The sequence below is a fragment of the Heloderma suspectum genome, chromosome 2 (genome assembly GCF_057233095.1).
Source record: "Heloderma suspectum isolate Gila_16-S chromosome 2, 16-S_ref, whole genome shotgun sequence".
Taxonomy (NCBI): Eukaryota; Metazoa; Chordata; class Lepidosauria; order Squamata; family Helodermatidae; genus Heloderma; species Heloderma suspectum.
In genome coordinates this window covers 131258532-131282879 of record NC_139459.1, presented here as the reverse complement: position 1 = coordinate 131282879, position 24348 = coordinate 131258532, and the positions used below count along the sequence as shown (strand labels likewise).

General features: G+C 40.6%; 1 protein-coding gene across 2 annotated transcripts in view; it reads right to left on the bottom strand.

Annotated features, from left to right (window-relative positions):
- Positions 1–2909: 2909 nt before the first annotated feature.
- LPL (lipoprotein lipase) overlaps positions 2910–24348 on the bottom strand; it is a 32896-nt gene continuing 11457 nt past the window's right edge. For both annotated transcript variants that reach the window (XM_084834786.1, XM_084834787.1), the window contains exons 2-10: positions 21791–21966; positions 20434–20613; positions 17731–17842; positions 15525–15758; positions 14125–14367; positions 12144–12264; positions 10220–10396; positions 7248–7352; positions 2910–5150 (exon numbers count right to left, since the gene is read on the bottom strand). In XM_084834786.1, the coding sequence (XP_084690912.1) occupies position 5150; positions 7248–7352; positions 10220–10396; positions 12144–12264; positions 14125–14367; positions 15525–15758; positions 17731–17842; positions 20434–20613; positions 21791–21966 (1349 nt within the window). In that variant the 3' untranslated portion in view covers positions 2910–5149. The remainder of the gene's footprint in view (positions 5151–7247; positions 7353–10219; positions 10397–12143; positions 12265–14124; positions 14368–15524; positions 15759–17730; positions 17843–20433; positions 20614–21790; positions 21967–24348) is intronic.

Genomic DNA, 24348 nt, shown 5'->3' with positions numbered 1-24348 from the left:
GTGATCAGGAAAAGGCATGTGAATTGGAACCACAGGAGGGCTGGATTTGGCCCACTGGCCTGAGGTTCCCCACCCCTGCCCTGCTGGGTGAAATTAGTTGAGCCCTGACATTGCATGTCTTCTGAACTGTGATTAGCTTTTGGCTGAATATTTTCTATTCCCTTTTGTTTTGCCTGTTCTGTGATGACTGCACTTCCCCCTTTTTATTGCTGCTTTATGAATGGTTGTGTCTGTTATTTATTTGATTATTTCTGGCCTTCTTACATTAGCTGCTGTTTTTCCATGATTACTGTTTTTTGTACCATTGATCTATGTTTTGTATATTGTTTGGCCATTTTATTGTTGTAAGACGCCTTGAGTTCTTTTTTTTAAGTGGGTGGGGTATAATAATAATAATTATTTAATAATTAAATAATAATTAATAATAATTTTTAATAATAATAATAATATTTTAATAATAATAACAACAACAATGATGATGATGGTAACAATAATAGGAACTCCCAGATGATGCTCAATTGAACACAAATCTTTTCACATGAAAGGAGACATGTATTTCATGCCAATAGTCTTACACTGCTGTCAGCTTTTCTTTCCTTTTTCTTTGCATTCACTGAACTAATTATTGGAGGCACAGTCGTGCCTCCAATAGATAAGGTGATCAGCCAAAAAAAGGTTTCTGTAATTGCACAATCCTATGCATCTCTACTCGGAATTAAGTCTGGGTTCAATGGGGCTTACTCCCAGGTAAGTGGATATAAAGTAAACTCTATTGAACTCAGGCCCCAAACAAGTATTACTTTAAATCCGAAAGTAGCATTGAGCAGCTATGTCTTTAGTTTTTAGTCAACAGTAAGTGCAGGGCCCCTAATCCAGACTCAGACCCCAGTGTGGAGTTAGAGGGGTTAAGATCTAGATCAGGCCCATGCACCTACTCTAGAGAAAAATGGGGGGAAAGATGTAAGTGCTAGACAGGGGGTTAAAGTAATGCTTATTTTGGCTCTCAGTGGGACTTACTTCCAAGTAGATGTGCAAAGGATTGCACCATTAGTGAATATTCTTCTAAACTCCAATGAGATTATTGTTATGTCACTGAATTTGCAATTCCCTGGTTTAAAATATGAGACCATCTGTTGAAACGGGTAGGAAATGTGTAGGTTATCAGGTGGACAAAACTGTCGTAGGCTCTGGGGTTATTTCTGAAAGGTAGAAAATAAATTGTGAAAGCTTATTTCCCTTTAGCTGGCTGGTTTGTTCTTTTAACCCACATAACCATTTTGCCAAGATTAACAAGGATATATGTTGTCAGCAGTTTTACAGACACACACCCAACAACCTCCAAGCTATGAGAACTTAGCCAAAGCATGTTTTGGATGAATCTATACAGAGTCTGATTTGGCAAGTGTTGCTGGTTTGCGATTCACTCGAGATAGTTGATTTCCCCTAAATTGTCAAACAAATTCTGTATGTTGTAAACCAATTTGTCGTTTCATTTTTCTTACATACTTTCCTGTGTATGTGGCTTAGGGCTGGAGCGCATGAGAACTGAGGGTGGGGGGGGGTGACCCTTTCCTTCTGCGCTGCAGCCTGTTTCCAGATTCCAATTCCCTCCCTCTGCCTCCAAACTGCTATGAGCCAGAGAGGGGGAAATGTGCAGGTTTAATATTTACAAAAAGAAAGCAATTACTTTTAACATTATATTGAGAATTCCAACACAGCCACTAGTTTGGCCCTAAGGCCTGGTTCACACAAACAGCAAATGAAGTGGTAACCCTGTGTCTAGACTGTACCATTTCAGACTGCATAAACAGTGAGTAGATGACCGGGCTAATGAGTACGGCACAATGGGTGCCTACCTAGATGGTGTTCCAGCACCTGTTAAAACATATTTATTAGAAGAACTACTGACTAATTTACCCTAACTTTTGTGGCCAAGATGTTTGCTACTTTGGGGGTTCTCAGCCAGAATCTTCTTGGAATCAATTTTGATAAAGGGCAGTGTATAAATATTTATTTCAAGCACAATCACTCTGTCTCAAAGATCCCTGGGCTCATCATTGCTGTTTTGAATTTATTTCCAGCCATGTGAGTATCTCCCGGCCTTGATTCAACAGTCACTAAGTAGTTCATAGAACAGGGGCGGGCACACTTCAAGTTTACATAATCTACTTTGCTTTTTACCTGAATCCCAAGATCCACCAGCTGGAGTCAGGTGTAAAACAGTAGGCAAGGGAGATCAGACGTAACAGAACACTCATGTTTGTTTTCAGTACTAGAACTGAGTTCTGTTCTCAGTTCTGATCTACTTTATGTGCACCCCGTTCACAGAAAACACATGTACCCTACAGACATAAAGAGGTTTAAATCCCACTCTCCTGGGGAACTGTAGTTCTGTGGTAGAAAGGGATGGAATAGGACCTCTTAACCAAATTCTCTTCACACACACCAAATCACCATTTCTAGGATTCTTTGAGGGAAAACACGACAGTTAAAGTAATATGAAACTGATAAACATTTGTAGTGGCAAGTGCTTCCAGCCAATACACATGCAGTCAGTATTTATACACACATGAATTATATTATTAGCTTGGGGTAGCTAATCTGGGCTAATTTTGCTCCTTTTGAATGGCCAATTTGAAACAACTTGAAGGGGAGGGGTGGATTCCTTTTATATCACATCAAATTGTTATTAACTTTTAAAGCTTTTCTCAGTACTTTTCCTGGAAATTCATTGATGTGCACAGACTGCTCATCCACACCATCTAATTATGACAAATATTTATATAGACATGATGTTGCATACAAGCAGAATGGGAATGTTAATTTCAAATTGGTATTCCATTGTGTTTCTAATTGTCTTTCTGGTAGTGTGGTTTGTTCTCATTCAAAACAAAAATCACTCCAGTGATCATATTCCATAATAACTTATTTCTTTTAATAGGCTTTCAGAGTTCAATGTAGTACAAAAGGGAGTTGCATCTTGAAGAGAGTTTATATTGTTGCAGCATTTTTCATATAATATATAATTGATTCTCATTTTGAAAGCTATTTACAAAAATTATGCCACAGAAATGTATAAATGCATATAGCCTTGATAACTTTAGCAATATATACAAACTAACTTTTACACATATATATACATACATGTATTTTACAGATAATAAATAGGAACTTTTAAAGCCAAGTTATATTTTCTCACAAATAAAAATCCTTCACCATTTGGTGATCAAGTGCTGTTGGTGTTTATCTGATCTTGTATTAAGATGTGCAACTCATAATACACCTTCATTCAAAACTAAAGTAAGAGAAGTCAAATGGAAGTCAAGAAAAAACTATGGGTCACCTTTACAGATTTCCTTCAGTGCTCACTTAAACACAATATTATCCTACCTAAACAATAGATTGCAGGGTTGGGAAATAACTTTTGTGCATGCTTAACTATTGTCATTTTTTTTAAGGGATACAGTTTCCCTTGTGTTACACGTTTTAAATATTGGACTGCATTTCTTTCTACACACACACACGTTTGTGATAAACCATTTGCTACAATAAATATTGACTGTCAGATAACCAAACAGGTGGAAGGCCAGTATATAAATTCAGACATGCTTGTTTTCATACGTCGTCATACAAATACAACATCCCTTGCTTGTTTTAAGTGTACAACTTATTAAAATACTACACCCATACTGTATTGCAACTTTGTTTGCAGTTTGAGTTTTTGGTTTGGTTAAAAATCAAATGACTATTGAATTATTTTTTAGTATGTTAACACTTCTTTAAAAACCTTTGTTTTATACTTTCTCCATGTGTTCATGACTTGGATTCAAAAAGTATTATGACTGCACTTATTCTGGAAATGTATAACACTGCATTTTGCTAAAATTTACATTACTTCAGACAGCCACTGTTTTCAGGTTCTGCCATTCTTATTGCTGAGCAACAAATACAGGTTCTATTCTTGAAATTAGAAGCACCAATATCAGAAAGAGAAGGAGGTATTTCATGTTGGGATTTGGATTTAGGGAAGTAACAGTGAACTCAGTAAGGACAGTTGTCCAAGATTAGGTGTGGTAGCATTGTATCAGTTAACAATATTTGAAATTGGTGAGGGAAATAACGTTCCTGTATATTTTAACAGAAAGTTGCTCCTTTTTAGTGGTTGATGATTTGGTACAGTATCAGACGAAGCATATGTTCTAAATACAGATGCACTGGATTCATGTTTAAAAGATGAGCATAGAACACTGAAAAGTGCTAGCTTCTCTTCTAGAAAATGTATTGTCATATAAAAACAGCATAGATTAATAAGCCATGCCTAAATCTAGGTAATTATATTCATGAATTTAGCCTGGAATCTTTCAGAATCCACAAAAACTCTCCATCTGTTCAGTCCCGTTCACGTACAGGTAAGAGTTTTATCTTAACAGGCATATGTTAAGTGAGGGCTATCTATTGCCCTAATCATTTAAGAGAAACCATTGAGCTTCAGCCAGCAAAGGATGCAAAAATCCATGAACCAGCTGAATGGACATTGCCCAGCAAAATGTCCAGTTCTGGGTTTTTTAAAAATCTTAAGACAGCCCAAACATGTAGCTTTTCAATAAATAGCAATTTTTACACACACTGTACGTTATAAAGGTCAAGAAACTTTGTTAAAAGGTGGTATGAGAATTATTGTAGTTCTCAATAACGTAACTGTCACCATTTGTGACAGTTTTCTTGCTTAGTTAAAAAAAATACAATACTTGGCTAATGTGTTCTCTTGTGTGCTGAGATGGTACAAAAAATACCAGATAATAAGAAGATACACATACAGAAGTAGGCTTTTGTGCACATATCACTTTCTGGATGAGAAGTGCATCTGGATGCTGATCTGGACTAAAATATTGTCCATCTACATTGCTTTCAGTTGGATATGTATTCAGCTTCACATCCCCAACCATATTCTGGTGCAACCAGACTAGAGCTGAATCTGGGCGAAACCAGCCTAGACTAACTGAGGTTGATAGTATTACAGAAGGCTGATGAAATATGTCAATACATTCAGTCCTGAACAGCCAGCTCACTAGGGATTCTGAACTTCTTCATTCACTTTTATTCTTCAAAGAACTCAAGTGATATTTATGTCATGACTCGCCTGGTGGTCTCTAAAAGAAAAGGGAGGGGAAACACTTTAGAAGCTCAGTAGATAACAGTATTTTATAGAAGCTGTTATATCATCCATTTCTGTTCTGAGGACATATTTACAGAATAAAGGTGGAATACTATGCATGTTTAGACAGTAAAAGGTCCTACGGCTTTTAGTTGTGGGATTTTTTTTCTTCCTAAATATGCATAGGATTCCACCCTTAACCTGGTTTAATAGTCTTAAGTTTTCTGCCTAGATAACCCTGGAACTGTAGTTCTGTGAGGGTTGGCTATGAATATTAACAGAGTTTTCAACCCTTACCAAACTACATTTCCCAGGATTCTTTTGAGGACGCCACATCAGTGAAACTGGTATAAAAATGCTGTGTGTCTGACCCCGGACTCTGTTGCCAGAGTGCTTAGGGCAAAATATAATGGTTCCTCCAAATATTATTACACCCTGCTGGCAAGATGCACCTTCCCTTGATTGAGGCATCAGACTGAATGTTTCTGTAAACCTCGTGTCTACAAGTAGCAGAGGAAGTTAAAAGAAAGTAGTAAAGCATTCTGGGAACAGTGAACTTAATTTTCAATTGTCCTGAAATGTGTACTGTGATTTCTACCAATATAAAAATGTTGGCATTTACAGTAAGATTTTATATTCCCTTTGCACAAATGTTATAACTGTATAGACAGGATATAAAATACCGCAATATAAAAGCAAAGAGGTGCCATTTATAACTTATACTGGCAAACCCCCATTTCCTAAATACATGTCTATCAGTTAACATGAATGCAGGGCTGAGGGTGCAGAGCTTTCATAGGGGAAGATCAAAAGGTGCTTAATATTTCCCAGGACTACAGATTCGCTGGCAAATCCCTCCCAGGTTGTTTTCCTGCTGAGCTGAGCTTTTTCCAGACTTGGAGCTTTGACTGGGGTGGGCAGGGAGCCACAGTAAAAAAAACAAAATGCAGGAGGTATTTGCAGGGAAGAAACAGCAGAGATGAGAGGATGTGTAATCCTTACTCTATTCATCCATTTCTCCTGCAGATGTCACACACCTGCATTTCTCTTATGAGGAAAACACTAAGTTGGGAAACCTGCATTTCCCTCATAACATGTACAGTTCTGCCCTCAGAGACACATTTTAAAGTGTTTGAATAAAGCCAGACAAGTCTAGAATATCTAGTGGTTACATTTGCCCTGTTTGCATTATGGCTTCCTTGAAATTAAGTATCTGCATAATGTTGATGATTGTCTCTGGAACAGGTGAATGTGAGGTGGAAACAGATTTCACTCAGCCTCCTTTCCACCTCATGTGACTGCCTGCCCTTGTGTTCCAAGTACCGGTAGCTCTTGGAATGTGTGGAATGCAGAGCAGGAAGATAGACCAGCCTACATCCTTCAATAACTCTCTAAAACCTAGAATCACACGATGTTTCAGGAAACAATTGCTAAACAGTCTTCTGTTGAAGATCAAGTTTCTTCAAAGTTTATCTTCACAGGTATAGATTGCTATTTAGCTATCTAGGAAAATTAATGGGACTACTTTCAAAGCAGTACATTATGTGAAATTAGTAATATAAGTCAGAGATACGGATGCTGTATGTCTTAAGGGCTGCTAACAGGTTCCTTACAAGGTACTTATAATTCCCTAGTTTTAGAGCCAGGGTGCACATCCTGCAGAATCATGAAATTCAGCTCTTACTTTCAGAATGCAGGTGGGACATCACATGTTTGAATGGTCTCTCATGGGGTTGAATGGGAAACCTGAACATAGAAAACTAGTGTATCAGGGAGAAGGGTTATACTTTGGATTCTCCAATGTGATGCTCTCCAAATGTTTTGTACTACAACTCCCATCATCCCTGACCATTGGCCATGCTCTCTGGGGCTGATGAGTTGGTGCTCTCCTGATGTTTTGGACTACAAATTGGGGAAGGCTATCCTAGGGAATTATGAGCAAAATACCCCCCAACCATGGGGGAGCCCATCCTGCAGTAAGAAGAGGTACAAAGCAGTACAGCGCACCACACAATTCTGCTAATTATGCCTTACTATTTGAGAAGAGCAAGCATAGTTTGCCACTCTTGTGTGGCAACTGCAAAGTGCTTACCATAAACGTGTATCATTAGGGGTTTTTCCACGGCATCTCACAAATTCTACAGTGCCACCTCCTTTTTTGATATAAGAGAATCCTTCTGGAGAGCAGAATACCAACCTGCACAGTACACATGACATTTTTTTTTTATGAAAAAGCAACATTTATAACTATTTTTATACCAAGGCTAAACCAATACTTATATCTGTGAAGTTTATTTACAAGGAAGTTGTGTGTTTAGTAAGTGTGCTTAGCAGGGGTACAATTCATTTGTGACTCAACAAGAAGTTGAGGCAACTGCTATCAGTCTACCATAATCCAGACGAGTACAATGCAGCACAAGCACAAAACAAGACCTGGAGATACGCACCAAACCCATAATTCAGGTATGTGATTTCATCCACAAACTACACATCAAGTCACAAAAATATGACATGCAACATGCCTATATGTAGATCAAAGAATTAGGCTTTTGTCAGTTTGATAAATTTAGAAGACAGACTAGAAAAAATTACCCATTTTACAGACCGGGTATACTAGCGAAAGATAATTTCCTCAACATTTCCATTGTTTTCTGTCTAACACACAAGCAAAAAGTTAAATACTGAGACCCCCAATAACAACTACTTAGATGGGGCGTGCCTCGCCACCCCTCTGAATACCACCCTTTTGACCCTTAGTTGCCTAAGACAAAAAGGTGTCTAAAGTGTTTGATAGTTCCGCTAAAATAATGCCATGTTAACTCAAGAGCTTGCATTTTCTTTCACCTAAGAAACTGGTCCTTAAAAATGTATGCCTGTTTTGTTGTTTCATTTTCTCTGGTACCAGGTACAAAAACTCTGTATCAAGGTAGCAACAAACAAACAAACAATCCAGGCTAAAGGCTAGTTTTGGAGTAATGTAAATGTGGAAGATCTTTTTATACAAGGCGGGGGGGAGAGAAATTAAGGGAGCAATCCGATGGCCCATGGACGGAGTATGGAGGGCCATAGGATAGTTCAGATTCCTGGATCCAAGGCTGGAGACAGCACTCTGACCTCAGAGCCAGGAATCTGAACTCCCTGAGACCTCCCTACTGGCACAGAGAGAACCATGCTGGTGACCTCTGAGAGGAGGGAAAGGGGCATGCCAGTGGGTGGGATGGGAGACAACTGAGGGGGCCGGCTTACAATGTATCCCCAGGCCTCCCCAGCCTCCTTCCCTTCCGCTCCACAGAGCCCCAGCTAGACAGGTCAAAAAGCCTATCTAGCCAAAATAGTAGGAGGAGCGCAGAGGCGAAGATCGCCTCCCCTAATCCTACTGCTCTGCAGTGGATGGCCATAAGCCTCCAACTTCGGAGGTTTACAGCCATCCCAATTGGATTGTGCCCTAAAGTGCTGACCTAGCATGAAATTATAAATATGGCAGTTTCAATTATTCCAAACCTCCTTATAAAACACAAAGACTGTGTTGCGTAAAAATAACATCCTCAGCTACATTTTGTAACAAGTTTAATACAGCAAAGCACAAAAGCACTCAGCAGCATTAAAAGAGATATAAACAAAAGATATTTTAAGAGGCTTAAGCAAATAAAAAGGTCTTTGCCTGGTGCTGGAACAACATGGGATTTAGCAGGGTGGCCATTTACGCATCACAAAAAGAAAAGGACAAAAGCGGACACTGATTTGCATAAAATGAGCATATCCTAATTTTTATGTGTAGATGGAAATGTAGGAATAATTGCTACAATTTAAACAGAAATGCAATCCATCTCACCATAGTGGGGAAGGCGAAGACTGTGGCCCATGTGTCTGTTCACACTGCTGTACAGATGCCAACCTTTGATGGCCAACTTCAAGGCCTCCACTGCTCTCCCTTCTTAGGGTTCCTTATCTTTAAACCAAACTTAGAGTGCACAGTCCTTCATATAGAGGACTGTCTTATGGCAGCCCTTCAAAACAGAGGGCTGTCCTCCGGAAAGTAGGAAGCATGGCCACCCTACTGGGGGGAGCATCCCACAGGTGAGGTGCCACAGCCTTTTCTGTGATCAGCTCCCACCTAATCTCCAGGTGCATGCTTCTCCATGGATGGGGGAGGGAATTCCTGGCAACTGGAAAACTAGCATGTTGGGAGAAGAGAAGACTGAGCCTTCTCTCAGACAAGCTTGTTTCTGTGGGAAAGCATTCAGCCCCCCATCCTCACCCCCGGCGTGAAGTAGTACAGCCCTAGGAAATGGTCACTCCTGGATTGCACTACTTGTGTAAGCTGGCTTTCTTAACATGGAAGGCAACCCATTGCTTACCTAAAAAAGGCTCTTTCCCATCCCTTTACCAATTTCTATGACTGGACAAAATTCACAACACATTCATCCCCGCCCACCACCACCTATTAACAAATCCTGTACATAAAGGAACTTCAGTATTTGCTTCTTTTTTCCTGTACTGTACCAAACATGTTAACTACTGCTTGGTACTCTAGAGGAAAGCAGGCCTACCTCTAAGCTCTTCCTAGGATATATAGCACGCTGCCTTACACAGAGTCACACTATTTGCTGGCCAATCTAGCCCAGTATTATCTACTCTTGACTTAGAGAGACTCTTAAGGGTTGTATCAGAAGAACCACAAGTAATCCTCTGCTTTCAAAATGGGGCATTCCTGCTCCCACTCCATACTCCAGTCCCCACAAAAAAGCAGATTCTGACATCGTGCCTTCCTTGCATGAGCAGAACTTTCTTTCTGCTCGCACAAGGCATCACTGGATCCAACCGTAACTCTGCAGAGTCTCAGACAAGCTACCCTTTAGTTGGATATGCCAGGCCATGTGCTTTACCACTGAGCTAATTCATCTGGGGTAACATCCAGAGAAAACTGTAGCATGCCACTTGCACTATGAGTGAATAGATGGCAACTAGTCCTGGGTGAAAAGAAGGTTTACCATAAAATAAACACTGCAAGAAGATAAAATATAATCCATTCTCCTTTTCTGCAACAAAATTAAGCCATCTTACTTTTCCTGGGTTTCTCCAGCCTTGACTCTGACCCTCTGGATACGAAAGTCAGGGGTACTCCACCAAAAGCTGAAAATAGAGTCTTTCTCCCATTGCAGTTTGACAATAAGGAGGTCTCCAATATCAATCTCTGTGTATATCAGGAAGGAATGGGTTTTGTTTGTAGAGAGCTCAGGCCTGTTAAAAATAAATTTTTAAATCTGTGCTTAGCCATTGCTTCTCTGACTTCTTATTTGGGAGGACTGTTCCTTTATTGGGGAATATGAAAGAGACTTTCACTCATCAGAGATAGCACACATTTTTTCCAAACATGTAGGAGCAAAGGTGTGACATTAAATTAACAATTCCACCCACTGTGTAAATCATTATAGTAGCAACCCAGCAGGGGCTCTCAAAGACATTTCAAGAGGAAAAGATTTTGTCCCAATACCAACCCTTGCAGGTTGTTGCTTTCATTTCAAAACCATGCACATCAGATGGCAAGGCAGTGGCTTGCAACAAATCTCCTTGGGATTCCAAGCTAAGACAACTTAAAACTAGAACAAGCATATCCCATCTTTGGGTACAGCTAATAGTCCACATCTGCCCACATATCTTATATGGGAGAACAAAAAGAAATCAGATGTTTAAATCTTTGGTGATTAACTTTTATTTCAGCTGGACTTACATCCTACTGTCTCATGATCATGACCTTTGTTGCACACCTTGGATGAACATGGCCTCTGAAGTCAAAGTTAACCACAAGCTTGTAAGTCATAAGCACATAAAAATAGAGTGATGTTAAGCTGAACTCTTCTCTCCTTAAAATAACAGTGCAGGGGGGCGGGAGAGATCATACGCAATGAAAAGACTCCTACTCATTACTTGTCATCATTACATAACTCATGAGTCCCACATGAGAAAGGGACTCCAGACAATGTTAAGCTTCTGACATACATGGTAGATTTGGTACCTTTACCCCAGAAAGAAAAGGAAGTGTAATTTTACTCTCTCCCCCAGGTAGCTACTTAGTGCTTTATTTAATTTATTGAGTTGGATAGTATGCAGAAGCTGCAATCTCAATTAAACATACCATCCTTCCTCTTTCTCTGCCTCCAGAGTAAATATGCCAAAGGGAGATGCAGGGATCACGCATGTCCCGTCTGCACACTTTTCTGGAAATGGGGGGTCGGGGAGAAAAGGCAGTGCAGTTCACTCATTCTTCTTGCTTTGGCACTTCTGCGTAACATGCAGAGTTGGCCTGAGAGTGCCTCCTGACATTACAAAATACATCCACCTCCTGACAGTACAAAATGGTGCTCTCGTGCCACCCTTTCCACTGAAATACACGAAAGCGCTCTAAGGGCTACTTCTGTAAAGTTCATTGAAAAAAGCAGCAATTTAGTCATGCAGGTGCCATTCTCAATGGATCCTGTAGGCAGGTTTTGATTAGTATGAATCACAAATTGAAGAAAAATGCAAAAGGCCTTAAATCGGCAGAAGCCAACACAGAAACTACAGAAGCCTTAAATGTTAAGGCTTAAATTGGACACAAGTGTTACTTCTAAATTCTAGACGTTATGTTTGCAACTGTCTAATACTAAGATGCTGAACTGCAGACTGGAAGGTCGGCAGGACAGCAGTTCGAGACCCGAGTGCCGCGTGATAAAGTGAGCTCCTGTCTTCAGTCCCAGCTTCTGCCAACCTAGCAGTTCGAAAGCAAGAAATTGCAAATAGATAAACAGGTACCACTTCGGCGGGAAAGGTAACAGTGTCCCGTGCATCCCTTGCATGCCGGCCACATGACCACGGAAGCGTCTTCGGACAGCGCTGGCTCTTCGGCTTAGAAATGGAGATGAGCACCACACCCTAGAGTCGGATACGACTGGTTGGGGACACCTTTACCTATTTTAATACAAGTGCAGTTGTTTCTGTTGATACTCACAGTGTAAATGCAATGTAGCCACTTTCATCCTTAGTGCCATGTAGAGAGATACGGAATGGCTGCTTTTCCTTGGTTACGTTAACTTTTCCAAAAAAGTGGATCTTAACTTGATAGTGAAAAACTGAGCAGCAAAAAGGACAAAGGGGGTGGGGAGAGAAAGACAAAGAATGTTGTGGGATGTCATATGGATACAAGAATCACTAATCTTCCACCTAAGTATGTAATTACCCAGACGGTCTTAGGATCAGCGCACAAGATGAATGAGTAGCTTTGTACTGCTGTGATAGGTATTTGGGGGGCTCTCATAGTGGAAATTTCTCCGGATGGCTTCAGACATGTACTTGCCATAAAGAAGTCCATACTTTATGTTCCCCACCATTCATTAAAGTACATGTCCAAAGAGGCCACTTCCAGTAAAATCATTACTGAACTCACATATCATGCCAAATTACTAGGTGCATCATCTCATGCTAGCTGCCTCAATATTCTTCATCAGTCCACATTGAACTGGCTATCTCTGCAATCCCAAAGCAAGAAAAAAAGCTGCCACAAATCACAAATTGAAAAGGTAGGCAGACACATAGAATATTGGAATGCAGCCTATTTAAGTTAGCGCTCAACATTCAAGAGCACTGAATGCTAACCAGTTTTGATTTGGGGGGATCAGAACTAGTATGTTTTATGAGACTTTTTTTTTCTGAAAAGCATTTAGATTGGAAGAATATTTGCCTATCTTCTCCATAATAAGAGAGTGAATGAAGGATGTCAAATCCAGATAAAATTGCCAGTGAGGAAGCAACCTCACTTTCTCATAGACTCATAGGGTTGGAAGGGGCCTACAAGGCCATTGAGTCCAACCCCCTGCTCAATGTCTTATTACATACTTCCTGTAATACCTTCTAGCTTTTGAGATGGAAACCTTACTGAGGAATGATCCAGTGTGGAGGTCTCCTACACAATCTCCTTTGGAAATAGTGGACCTATGCAAGAGAATATGTTTTTCAATAGCTCCCATTTATTTATTTAATTATTATTAATTATTTAATTACTCGGTGGCTTTTCACCCTGCAAGTGGGCTCCCAAAGTGGCCTACATCCATGAAAATACATACAAAAATTCATGCAAAACAACAAAGGTCATTAAAACTAGCAATGGGCAAACTGACCCTATCATAATTTGTAATTTGCTCACCAAGTTGAAAATCCAATAGAGTAAGCATGAACAAAAGTTTTCTCAATTTTTGCTCATATGCATCACCGAAGTGCACCTTGGAAACATGGTATGCATGGTAGGTGCTTTTCCACCCTATGTGTCATGATCTCATGAGTCATGACACATCCTTCTCCAGTTGGCTCTTAATCACATGTACTTTGCTTACCAAGTAGATTGATATGGGCAGAGGCAATGGAAGCAGAACAAGCATCAGCAACAAAAAAGCCCATCCATTGCAGGACTTGGCATGTTAGTGATGCCATTTCTTCCAGTCTATTTGGCTGATGAATGGTTTCAGATCCAAACTTTTAAACTGATTGGTTCCTTTGGCAAAGAATAACTAAAGGATTAAAGTAAAATAATTGCAAATGGGACTTTGTCCATTCCCTTCAGAAAGTAAAGGGATACAATGAACAATATGAGCAGAGATAAAGGTGTTCAGCTGCTTAATGATGCAGACTGCAAACACAAGAAATATAAATTAACTCATATCAAACTCGGTGTGCATGACAAAAATATTGAAGTTTGTTGGATCAAAACCAGGGCTCATTATACATTTGAAAATTATGGACCTGCTATTTAACTTAAGAAGTGACTAATTTTGAATTTCAGTGGCATCACTAGATAATTATTCAGTCTTAGTTTTATTAATTCACTGAGGCCTATGCAGAAGACCTTTCTGTTCAATCATGCTCCAAGCCAATTTGTTTTCCCATTTTATGAAAAGCACCCCCAGCAAATCTCCATTTTAATAATCAAATCATCTAACCTTTATAAGGCATTCGTGATCGTGTCTTCAGATACATTCTGTTGTTCCTCTTGTTTCCCACTCTATTGATTTTATAGCCTAAATTATTGCAGCGGTTCTTTCTGCAGCTCAAGCACAGCCCTCTTTCAAACGCTTCTTTTGAGTTGCAGCGGTATGCCATAATCGGTTTTTCTTCATATAAGAGGGAATCAATGAAGAGGTGGATGGAGCGTTCATGAGAGCATTTCACTAGCTGATCTGCATCTTTGAAGGAAAGGAAGCAAATAGTAATGGATGTATGGCATGAAGATGCACGTGCCTGTTACTTAATGCCACTTTTAAGGAAGGCAGGGCTACACCAAATGTTTTCCAGTTTTGATTGGGGGGGGGGGGTAAAATAAATAAGTTTGAAGTAGACTTTTTTCCCCTTGAAAAACATTTAGACTGTGAGAATGTTTGCCTCTTTTCAATCCTTTTTTCAGCAACCTTATTGCTCTTCGTCACTGCTGCTTCAGTACTTTTTCCCCTTGGCTGCCACTCCTCCCTGAATTAGTCCCATAAGAAATCTCCTCTGGTCAGGGATCACATAGTGCATCATATGATGCCACAATGTTCTGTAGCCAATCAGATCTGGCTACATGATTAATGTGACTAAGGGCAATGGAGAAGTAAGGTAAGTGAAAGCAATGTAAATGAACAAATAATTTCCCAAAGAGTGCTGAAAAGTTATTAAGAAATGGCACTGCTGAAAACATTGCCAAAAATGTATGAGCAATTTTCAGCTCACCTCCAGTTTAAGGACTCATGTGGGCTAGTTCTCGATATGGAGAAAACAAACAGAACTGTTCTTGGGGCCAGTATCAAAGTTAATTTTAGGTTAGGTACTATCATTCTCTACCTCAAGGCCCCCATAGGCTGTCACAGTTGAAAAGTGTGTCTTTCTGTGGTTCAACACACATAAGAGGAATAGAATGATGTAGCCTATGACATCACTGATTGTCTTTTACTTGCTAAATATCATGAGTCAAGTCCCCATTTGCAGCTGATGTACTGGAGAGATATTCATCCAATGTGAAACTGAGCAAGACTCTGATGCACAATACTTTTCAGGAACATGGAACATTTCCTCAATTGCTCAACTACTGCAGCTCTTGAATGGCAGTTAAGGCAATGCTTGGTATCCCCCAGGCTGTGACTAGATAGTCTGATCAGGAAACAAAAAGTCCAGCTAAACTTGGAACCAAAGCCAGCCACACGCAGTAAATTCAAATAGAAATTCTATTTAATTAATGGATACTTTTGTAAAGTATCAAAAATAGGAAAGTAAATTTGAGTAGAGCATATGTTATTTATGAACACAAGTGGCTGCTGGGTTTCAATCATATTTACACCTTTATTGCCATTCAGACTTGAACACTCACCTTGAAACCCTTTTTCTGCAATCCCAAGCAGGGCTTCTCTTATATTACAACCTGGTTGGAAGCTACCTCCATTAGGGTAGATATCAATATGCCCAACAGGCTTCTGTATTCCAATACTGCGATCTGGGGACCCCCTTGTATAAGTGTGCAAGACGTCTACAAAGACAGCATCATCTGGGGAAAGGCGTACGGATGCCTCAGCATATTCAAAGTTAGGTCCAGCAGGATCTAAACCTTAATGGAAAGGTGGTGGTAGAAAAACTGTTAGCTTTGCCTGTACATTGCTATTATATAACACAATGCCATTAATATTTAATCTTATAGACACCATCCATATCTCATTCAAGCCAATGGCACAATTCCCACCGATATTAATGGCTTGTGATTGCATCCACTATTCTCCATTTAATGAGAAATACAACCTGGGAAAAAGTAGTTTAAGGATGGAGACAGACCATCGTTTGGATTCCACCCTGACCCCCCATTTTAACTCTCTCCCATTAACATCAGTGGGACTTAAAAAGTACTTCACTTTAGCTAAACCATGCCCAGACAGACAGCAGTACTGAGAGTTACTGCAACCAACATGGCACCTAAGCTATGCTGCTTGAAAATCTCACTGAAGCAGTCGTTAATTTTTTTATATCTACATTCAGGACAATGAGACACAAATGTCTTAAACCAGCAACATCTTTTTTAAATTCTAAAGTCTAAAGACAAAAAAGAATGGAAAAATGCATTCATTAGAACAAAGCCAGAAAGGGGTCATGAAATGTTACATAACGGCTTTAAAATCTTTCTGAAATGTCAAGTAGTTCTTATAAAAGATTCAGTCTAGCATTTGTACATGAATTGCATAATTGTTTTCTGAAGGCCACTAATTCCTTCCAAAGACATCATTAAGACCCAAAATAAGTACCAATCTGAAATCTTAGTACTGCCATCCAAATAACTTATACTACAGATCAGATGCTAATTTTATAAGGAATGTAGTCCTCAATCCACAAATTCCATTGCAACCTATGACTGCTCAGAGCTCTCTCATCAAGGTGTCTCAGGATGGCAATCTTGTTTTTAAAAAATGAGTAAGCTTATCTTCAACACACAGACTGGGTTTGGACGATCACAGCGAGGGAAGCAACCATCGTGGCTGCTCCCTGCATGACCGCCATTTGCATTATTCCCTGCGCTGAAGCGTGGGTTGGCGTCTCATCCAAACCTGGTGCTGCGGGGGAGGCAGTCATACCCACCCTACAACCTCTATTGCATGTTGTGGGTTGTAGGGTGGGAACCCCCCCTCCCCCAGCCAGGTTTGGATGACATGCCAACTTGCACCGCAGCATGGGGAATAATGCAAATGGCAGTCACGTACACGGCTTGCACAGGGGTGGGGGGAACAGCCACAATGGTTGCTTCCCTTGCTGTGATTGTCCGAACTTGCCACAGTGGGCTGATTTGCACCATCATTATAGGCTAAACAAGCCATGGTGACTTAAGCCACGGCATATGCCAGGTGCAATTTGTATAACCACCCACCTGGCTGCTGCTTGTTGTGTCAGGCCAACCCGACAAGCCACAGCTGGGAGGGTGATTTTGCAAATTGTGCCTGGCACGTGCTGCAGCCTACAACGATCATGAGAACCAGGTCAGTACCTCCTCACAACCTTGATTTGCCCAAGCAGGAAACATTTCTGAGTCAACAGCTGTATTTTATTTTTTTAAAAAATGGAGGGTAAAAAAATAGGGGTAGCTCCAGCAATGGCAGGTGAAACATGTAACCATCACATCAACAGCTAGAGTCTCATTTGAATATCTGCATACCCTTCCTCCTCCACTACATCTCAAGACTATGATAATGCAAACATCATGACTTCAACAAGCCCAAGGTTTTTTTTTCTCCCTTCCCCACACCCTCCAACCTGATGTTTGTAACATCTTGCCTGATGAAAAGATCTAGAGATCTTGAAAGCATGCACATTTTTGGTGATCTTTTGCTTGGCCTAATAAAGGTAATATAGATTTTGGAATTGAAAAATAACGCTACTGAAGCTGGAAAACATACTCTATTTCCAGTAGCACATTTCTTATACAACAGTTATCAATGTAGTTCTACACCAGACTCCCACATTAAAACATTCATAACATTGAAAGAACTGCAGCATTCCATGTTCCCTTTGTTATTCCTGGGCCAGCAAGACTTGCTTACCAGTAATTCTATTAATCTTGTTACTGGTCAGACTTCCAGCAATGCCAGCAGCATGGGCACCAAGGCTGTATCCCAGCAAATGGACTTTGTCCAGGGAGTAACTGAATTGCTCCTACGAATGATAATTTTTTAAAGATTAAAGGTGCAACCCTATGCACATTTAGAGAGAAAGAAGTCCTACAACTCCCAGCATTCCCTAAGCTATATAAAGTAGTTTTGCTGATAAACTTGCTGATAAACTGATAACAGCAAATGAACTGATTTATGGCATCTTTAATAAAGTATTCATGAAAAGACCAAAAAGGCTACATGAACAAATCCATTGCTACAAATCCATTCAGTTTTATGTAAACACATATATGACAATCAGTTACAGGATGGTAACATCATAGAAGCAAGAGAAGTAGGAATATTAAATAATAAAATAAAATAAAATCCTGCCATTTTCATACTTAAACCAAATATGCCCTTGCGATGAGGGCTGTCAGGAAACCCTTTATCATGTTATATTTTATTGTAAATATTAGAATGGCATTAGGAAGGATTTGATTCTTCCAGTTTTACAGCATCTACCTGTTAGATCAATGGCTGTCTTGTTGCAATTTTGTACAAAGGGAGAAGATGAGTACACTACCAGAAGGGTAGCTTGTTTTTTAGGTCCTGTAATTATTATAAGAACTAAAATAATGTTAAGCTGTGCAGACTGATCCATGCTCGTTAGTTTTGAACATTATGCTATATTTGCCTTCTGCTGTGTTTTATGTTATCTGCAGTTCAAAACCTAATCTGTATTAAATGGGTGTATGACCGTATAATTAAGACCGTATAATTAAGTGCATTTAGCAAGACCCACTGAACTCAATGGGACGTATTTCCAAAGTATTTATATTTCAACTCTCTGCCTTAACAAGATGGCCAAGACAGCCCACAGTATTAGATGTCAATACCAACTAAGTATAAATACAAACACTGGAAAAAACAAAATCACCACATAATACAATAGAATAAAATAGCAGCCAGAAGCAATATATAAAGCAGCATCATACAGCACACTATTCTTTCTCTCCTGCCCAGGGGCTCTGCCTGAAGGAGAGGAAACTAGAGCAAGATGAACCTTCCTGGCAAGGAAATTTCAGAATCTGGATGCAACTGGTGAGAGAGTCCTGCCAAGAGATGTCAAGAGCAACTGATCAGGGATGATCACAAAAATGAATGCCTCTTATCACTCGTGAGGTGGTTCAGAACAGCCTTGATTGGAACCTGCTGCAAGCAAACTAAGCACGAAGGTGTTTGCCTTGATCCTTAAACAACAGAGTGTCTTCTCATGCTGGAGATTGGGTTGGAACTTAGTCTCAAATCCAGTCTCCAGTGGGGGAAGAAGCTTTGCTTGTGACCAGCACAGTGCTCTTTCTGCCTCCTCTGCCTTTCACCTGCCCAAGGCAATTTTTTGGGAGATGGTTCCCTGATCCAGGGGAAAGAAGAAGAGCTGTCAGGCACCTTGCCAGCATTCAAAGTGAGGGCCTCTATCCTTTGTAAGCACTCACAAAGGACTGACCCATTTGGGGGCAAACCGTGGGATGCTCATGCAGTACCTAGTTATTCCCTAAGTGGCGAACTGCCTAACTTCTTCTAGGGGTGGCACAAGGCACAGAGCTTCAGATAAAGATGTAAGCCTGGAGGTAGATTCAGATGGGATAAGGTGGTCCTTCAGATAACTCAAAAGTAGCTGTTTGAATTGCACCCAGAAACCAGTTGGAAGCCAGTGAAGATATCTGACCATCGGCTTTGTGTGCGCAGAATTGTGAGGATATGTTAATATGTTTATCACTACAACCTAAAAGAACCATAGTTTCCAAATGCTTTTCAAAAGCAGCTCCACAGAGAGTGCGTTATAATCTAGTTATAATCCAAGGAGGTTGCCAAGCCATGAGTGACAATAACAGGTTCATCATTCCCCAGGAGGGGGAGTAGCTGGCATACCAACCAAAGCTAGTGAAAAAAGCATTCCTGACCAAAGATGTCAGCAAGAGAAACGCCAAACCCAGGAGTAACACGCCACCCCCACCCCCACAAGCTCTGATCCTTAAGAGGGAAATCCGCTGTAGAAAATACTTAATGCAAACTTCAGATCAACACACCTCCCCATCAACTTTACCTGGGAGTCTCATTTTATTTACAACCTGGGCATTTAACTACAATTCACTTGTAGCAAAATGAGTTACCTGATCATATTAGGAGATCTATAATGCCCATAAAAAGTAGTAACTTATCCTCGGGTGTGACTAATACTCCTATGTCCAGGAGACTAAGAGACGATTTACGCATGTAATAGAATCAATGGCGCAGCTCTCAACAGAGTGTACCATTTCAGGCTTCAGTTGGAATCTGAATATTTGAATGTTCCTCCATATTAAAAAAATCCCTGCATATAGAAAACTAGTATGATGGAAAGAAAGGTTCAAACCTGGCCGTCTACCCAATATTCTGTATGCAGGGTTCCCCCCCACCCCACCCCCACCCCCACATACACACAATGTGGGAGCATTCAAACATGAGATCACCACCTGCATTTCAGCAAGAGTTGCATCATGTGATTCCACTGATTGTGTAGCTAACCTCTAATAGACATAGTCTATATCACATATTTTTCTTGCTTAGCCCTCCTGAATGTGTGCAGTACAGAAACTGCATACAACTGCTTACCTCCATCCAGTCAACAAATGTAGCAACATCTTCTCCCACCAGCTTTGTGTAGGCAGCAGATATTGGATAATGTAAGCAGGCTCGAGCCAGCCAATCAACAACAATGACATTAGAGTGGGGTTCCCTCTTATACAGTGCCTTTACCAGCTTGGGAACCCAGCTCTCATACATGCCAGTCACCTGGAAAAGAAGAGGATAAATTACATCATTCTGTCGCAATCTATAACGGGGACTTGAATGAATAAGCAGTGTACACATACTTAATGCCATCTTCAAAGACTTCCAGAGTAGGGTCATCACAGGGAAGTGGTATGTTTGTGGGATTATGTCACAGCAGCATCTAGAGCATCTTTTAGACAAATTCATGGAGGACAAATCCTTCAGCGGCTAGGAAACTCACTATCACAAGTTGTGGTGATGGCCAGTAGTTTAGATGGCTTATTAGAAAAACACCACATCCAAACAGAATCACACACATTAATGATGGGCAAGTATATTATTAGCCATGATAGTTACTAATAGCTATCATGGCTAACAGGCAACTCCATGTACAGAGTCAGTACACCAGCAAATACTAGACACTGGAGACAAGCAACACGGAATTGCTATCACCTTAATGCCCTGCTTGGGTCAGGACTGCAGCTGCCAAGAGTAGAACCAGGAGTGGACCTTCAGTTCCATGTGTGGCTCCCCCATGTGTTGAGATGTGTTGAGAGCTCGGAATATCTTCTTGGCAATGAAATAAGTCTCAATCCCTGGACTAGGGATTCTCAGTCCCTGGACTACCCAGGTCGGCCTTTGATCCTTCCTTGACAGGGAAGGCTATAAAGGGCTGTTTGGGCTGGGACATCACCTAAGCAACCACTTCTTGGCCCTGGTGCATTTCGGTGTCTCTCATACTGCCAATTCCTATTTTTTACTTGGCTCCAACTCCCTGGCTCACCTCTGGCATTTGCCTACAGCTCAGCCCTGACAGCTTGTTGGCTTCCAGAGGTATTTGGCTGGCTACCACTGGAAGAAAATTGCTACGCTAGATCGTCCGATCCAACAAGGCAATTCTCATGTTCTTAAGTTTCCAGAGATGTCACGAAACGGTGATTTAACAGAAGTTTAAACAAAGATCATAGTTGCTATAAAAAGTGCACATTATAATTCCTAAACACAAGTCAAAGTCTTTGACAACACCATAGATTTCAAAAGGCTACCTAGTCCATGCGGAAATGAGGTGAGAATACCCCAAAAAGGGGGTATAACATATGGGAATTATGCAAGGAAGTCACCACTGGGCCTCTATTCAAGTCAGCCCAGTCTGGGAATTCTTACTGAAGCATCTAGAGAACTGCTCAACCCTTCTTACCGTCCATCCATGTATAACCACAAAGGTTTTACTGGTATGATTAAAGCTGCATTGTGCTACACTTGTTTCTTGCCCAGGAACAATGTGACAGGTGTCTTCATCAGGCTTTTCAGGTGTCCTTAAAGCAAATTTGCTCTCAATGCTATTGAAGTCCTTTGTTTTTTCAGTAGTGCTTCCTGAAAAAAACCCAGAGTATTACATCGTTTGAAAGAAAGTAAATGCCAGCAAATAGTATGGGCATTCTATATTACACACATAGAATGTATGGTCCTGGTTCTGTTGGAGGACCTCTTTGAGGATGGAATAGAGAGCGGTTGGCCACTCCCCCCATGGACTACAGGCAAGCCCCATGTTTCCAGCTACCCCTCTTTCAGCACAAGCCTCTGAGCTGACAACTGAGGAGGCAGGTGGGCCACCCAACTGTCGATACCTGGCGTACAGCAGGGGTGGGCACAAGGTCGTTCTGGATCTATTGGTACATATTTGGGTGATTTGCAGTACATCTGCAAGGACTTCTGACTCCCAATTGTTTAACAACACCAGCAACAAAATTACTCCCCTCACCTCTTTCCTAAATTATACTGCTAGAATTAAAAACGCTGGGAGTAGCGGGAGAACCAGAGTGAATGGAGAGCGAGGACTGTGAGCTCTATTCAGTTCTGGGACTCAAACCAAACTCCTGGGCTCAGAATTCTTTAAGTCTTTGTAGCGTATGTCTGTGGCACCAGGGCTCCAGCTAGTGGATCTCGGGGTTCTAGCAAAAAAAGTAGATCCTGAAATCTGCACATCCCAGTCTATACCAACAATGGAGCTAAGCACGTAGACCATTTTCAGTAGAGAGAGGGTGTAGAAAACATGCACCGTTATAAATCAAATGTATCACATTATCTATAGTTTCTCTTCTCCTTAATTCAGCCTTGCAATTTAATCCACAGAAGTTAACAGCCCAACTGCATACAACATACATGCCTCATTAATCCCTGTTGCCACTCTGATGCCGTCCAATTTACAAAAGCGTCCCTGCTTAGGTGACTATATACATGGCTATTTACGGGTCTCCCTTTTACTTAAATCAAGATCTTTAGCCTTCACTAGCAGCTTCCATCTTGCTTTTTTAACAAAACATGCACGCAACATATCCTGCAGTGAAGACTGCCACCCCATCCAACAGAAAGTGTTGCCATATTCAACAAGCACAACTTAAAAAAAAAAAGTTTTAACACTAGGTTTTGAAGTATTGTTAACAGAATGTAGGCCTGCCATACAAAAGAGGCACCAGCTGCCCATGCTTGTTAAGAGATACACTTTCCATTGCAGAGCATTCAACCACTTATCTGTGAGAAAATAAAAGGGTGCATTTGGATAAACCATTGGTGCAGGGGAGCCACTAAGAACTGAAATCACCTGGGTTTCATTTATTGGTGTGACAGAAGAAAGCTGGGAACTGGCTTTTGTATTCATTGATAAAGTAAAATCACCTTGCAAGACAGACAACTGTTAAATGGTCTGAATAAAATGGTCTGTTGCACCACACACTTTTAAAATGCTACACTTTGTGCTTTTATGTATGTTTTGGGCATGACTGTCTAGAGGTGGGTGTTTTATTATAAGCACATTATCTAATCTCAAGTTGAGTCCTTTATTCAATAGGAAAGCCCATAAACCTGGACCAAGACCAGTGGCTAACTCAGCACTTACTTGGTCTACTTCCATCAATCAAATATTTATCCACCGTTTCATAACACAGCAAACGTCAATACAGCTGCATTGTTTACCCAATTGTCCACTCAATTCATCCTTTTCCATGAGAGTTTCACAATGTTCTCAGAAAATATTTGGGGACTGCTGTTCAGAACCAGCAAAAAAAAATATTGACAAAAGTTCAGCGTATTATATTTGCATACAACAGGCTACTCTCAATTACTCTGAAGTTCTGTTTTTTATACCCCACCCCCCAAATGGGAATGCCTTATAAAAGACCCTAAGAATAAGATATACATATAACATTTTAGTAGCATCCCTCTATTCTATGCATGTAAAATATTGCACCAAAACGTTTGCAAATCCACTGATGACACAAACATTGAGCAGTATTAAATCAGGCTGACAAATCAGCCCAACATATCCACTAGTCCTACTCATAGGTACACATTTAATACACTAAGCTTTAGTTGAAGGAATATCAGCAGTGTCAAGGGGAACATTCTCATTTTAAAATGAAGCAAAGTAAGCCCACACCATAACACCCCACGAATAATATATTCCCCTGCTTGAAGTCCGCAGAACTTTGGCTCACCAAAGTCTGTGCAATAGTGCCAGAAGGGCTAAAAGGTGTGTGTGGTGGAGGGATGTAAAGGAAGCAATTAAGCTCATTTATTTTCATGGAAATAGTTTCCAAAGTTGGAATCTGGGCCTCTTTGGCTCCCCCTGCCTCAGATGAAAAATGTTTTCAATGTCACAAGGTTCACACATACCATATTGTGCATTTATTAGAACTAGTTCTACATGAATCTGTTAGAATTAAATGTTCCATTTGTTTGTTTTACATAATGCCTTTC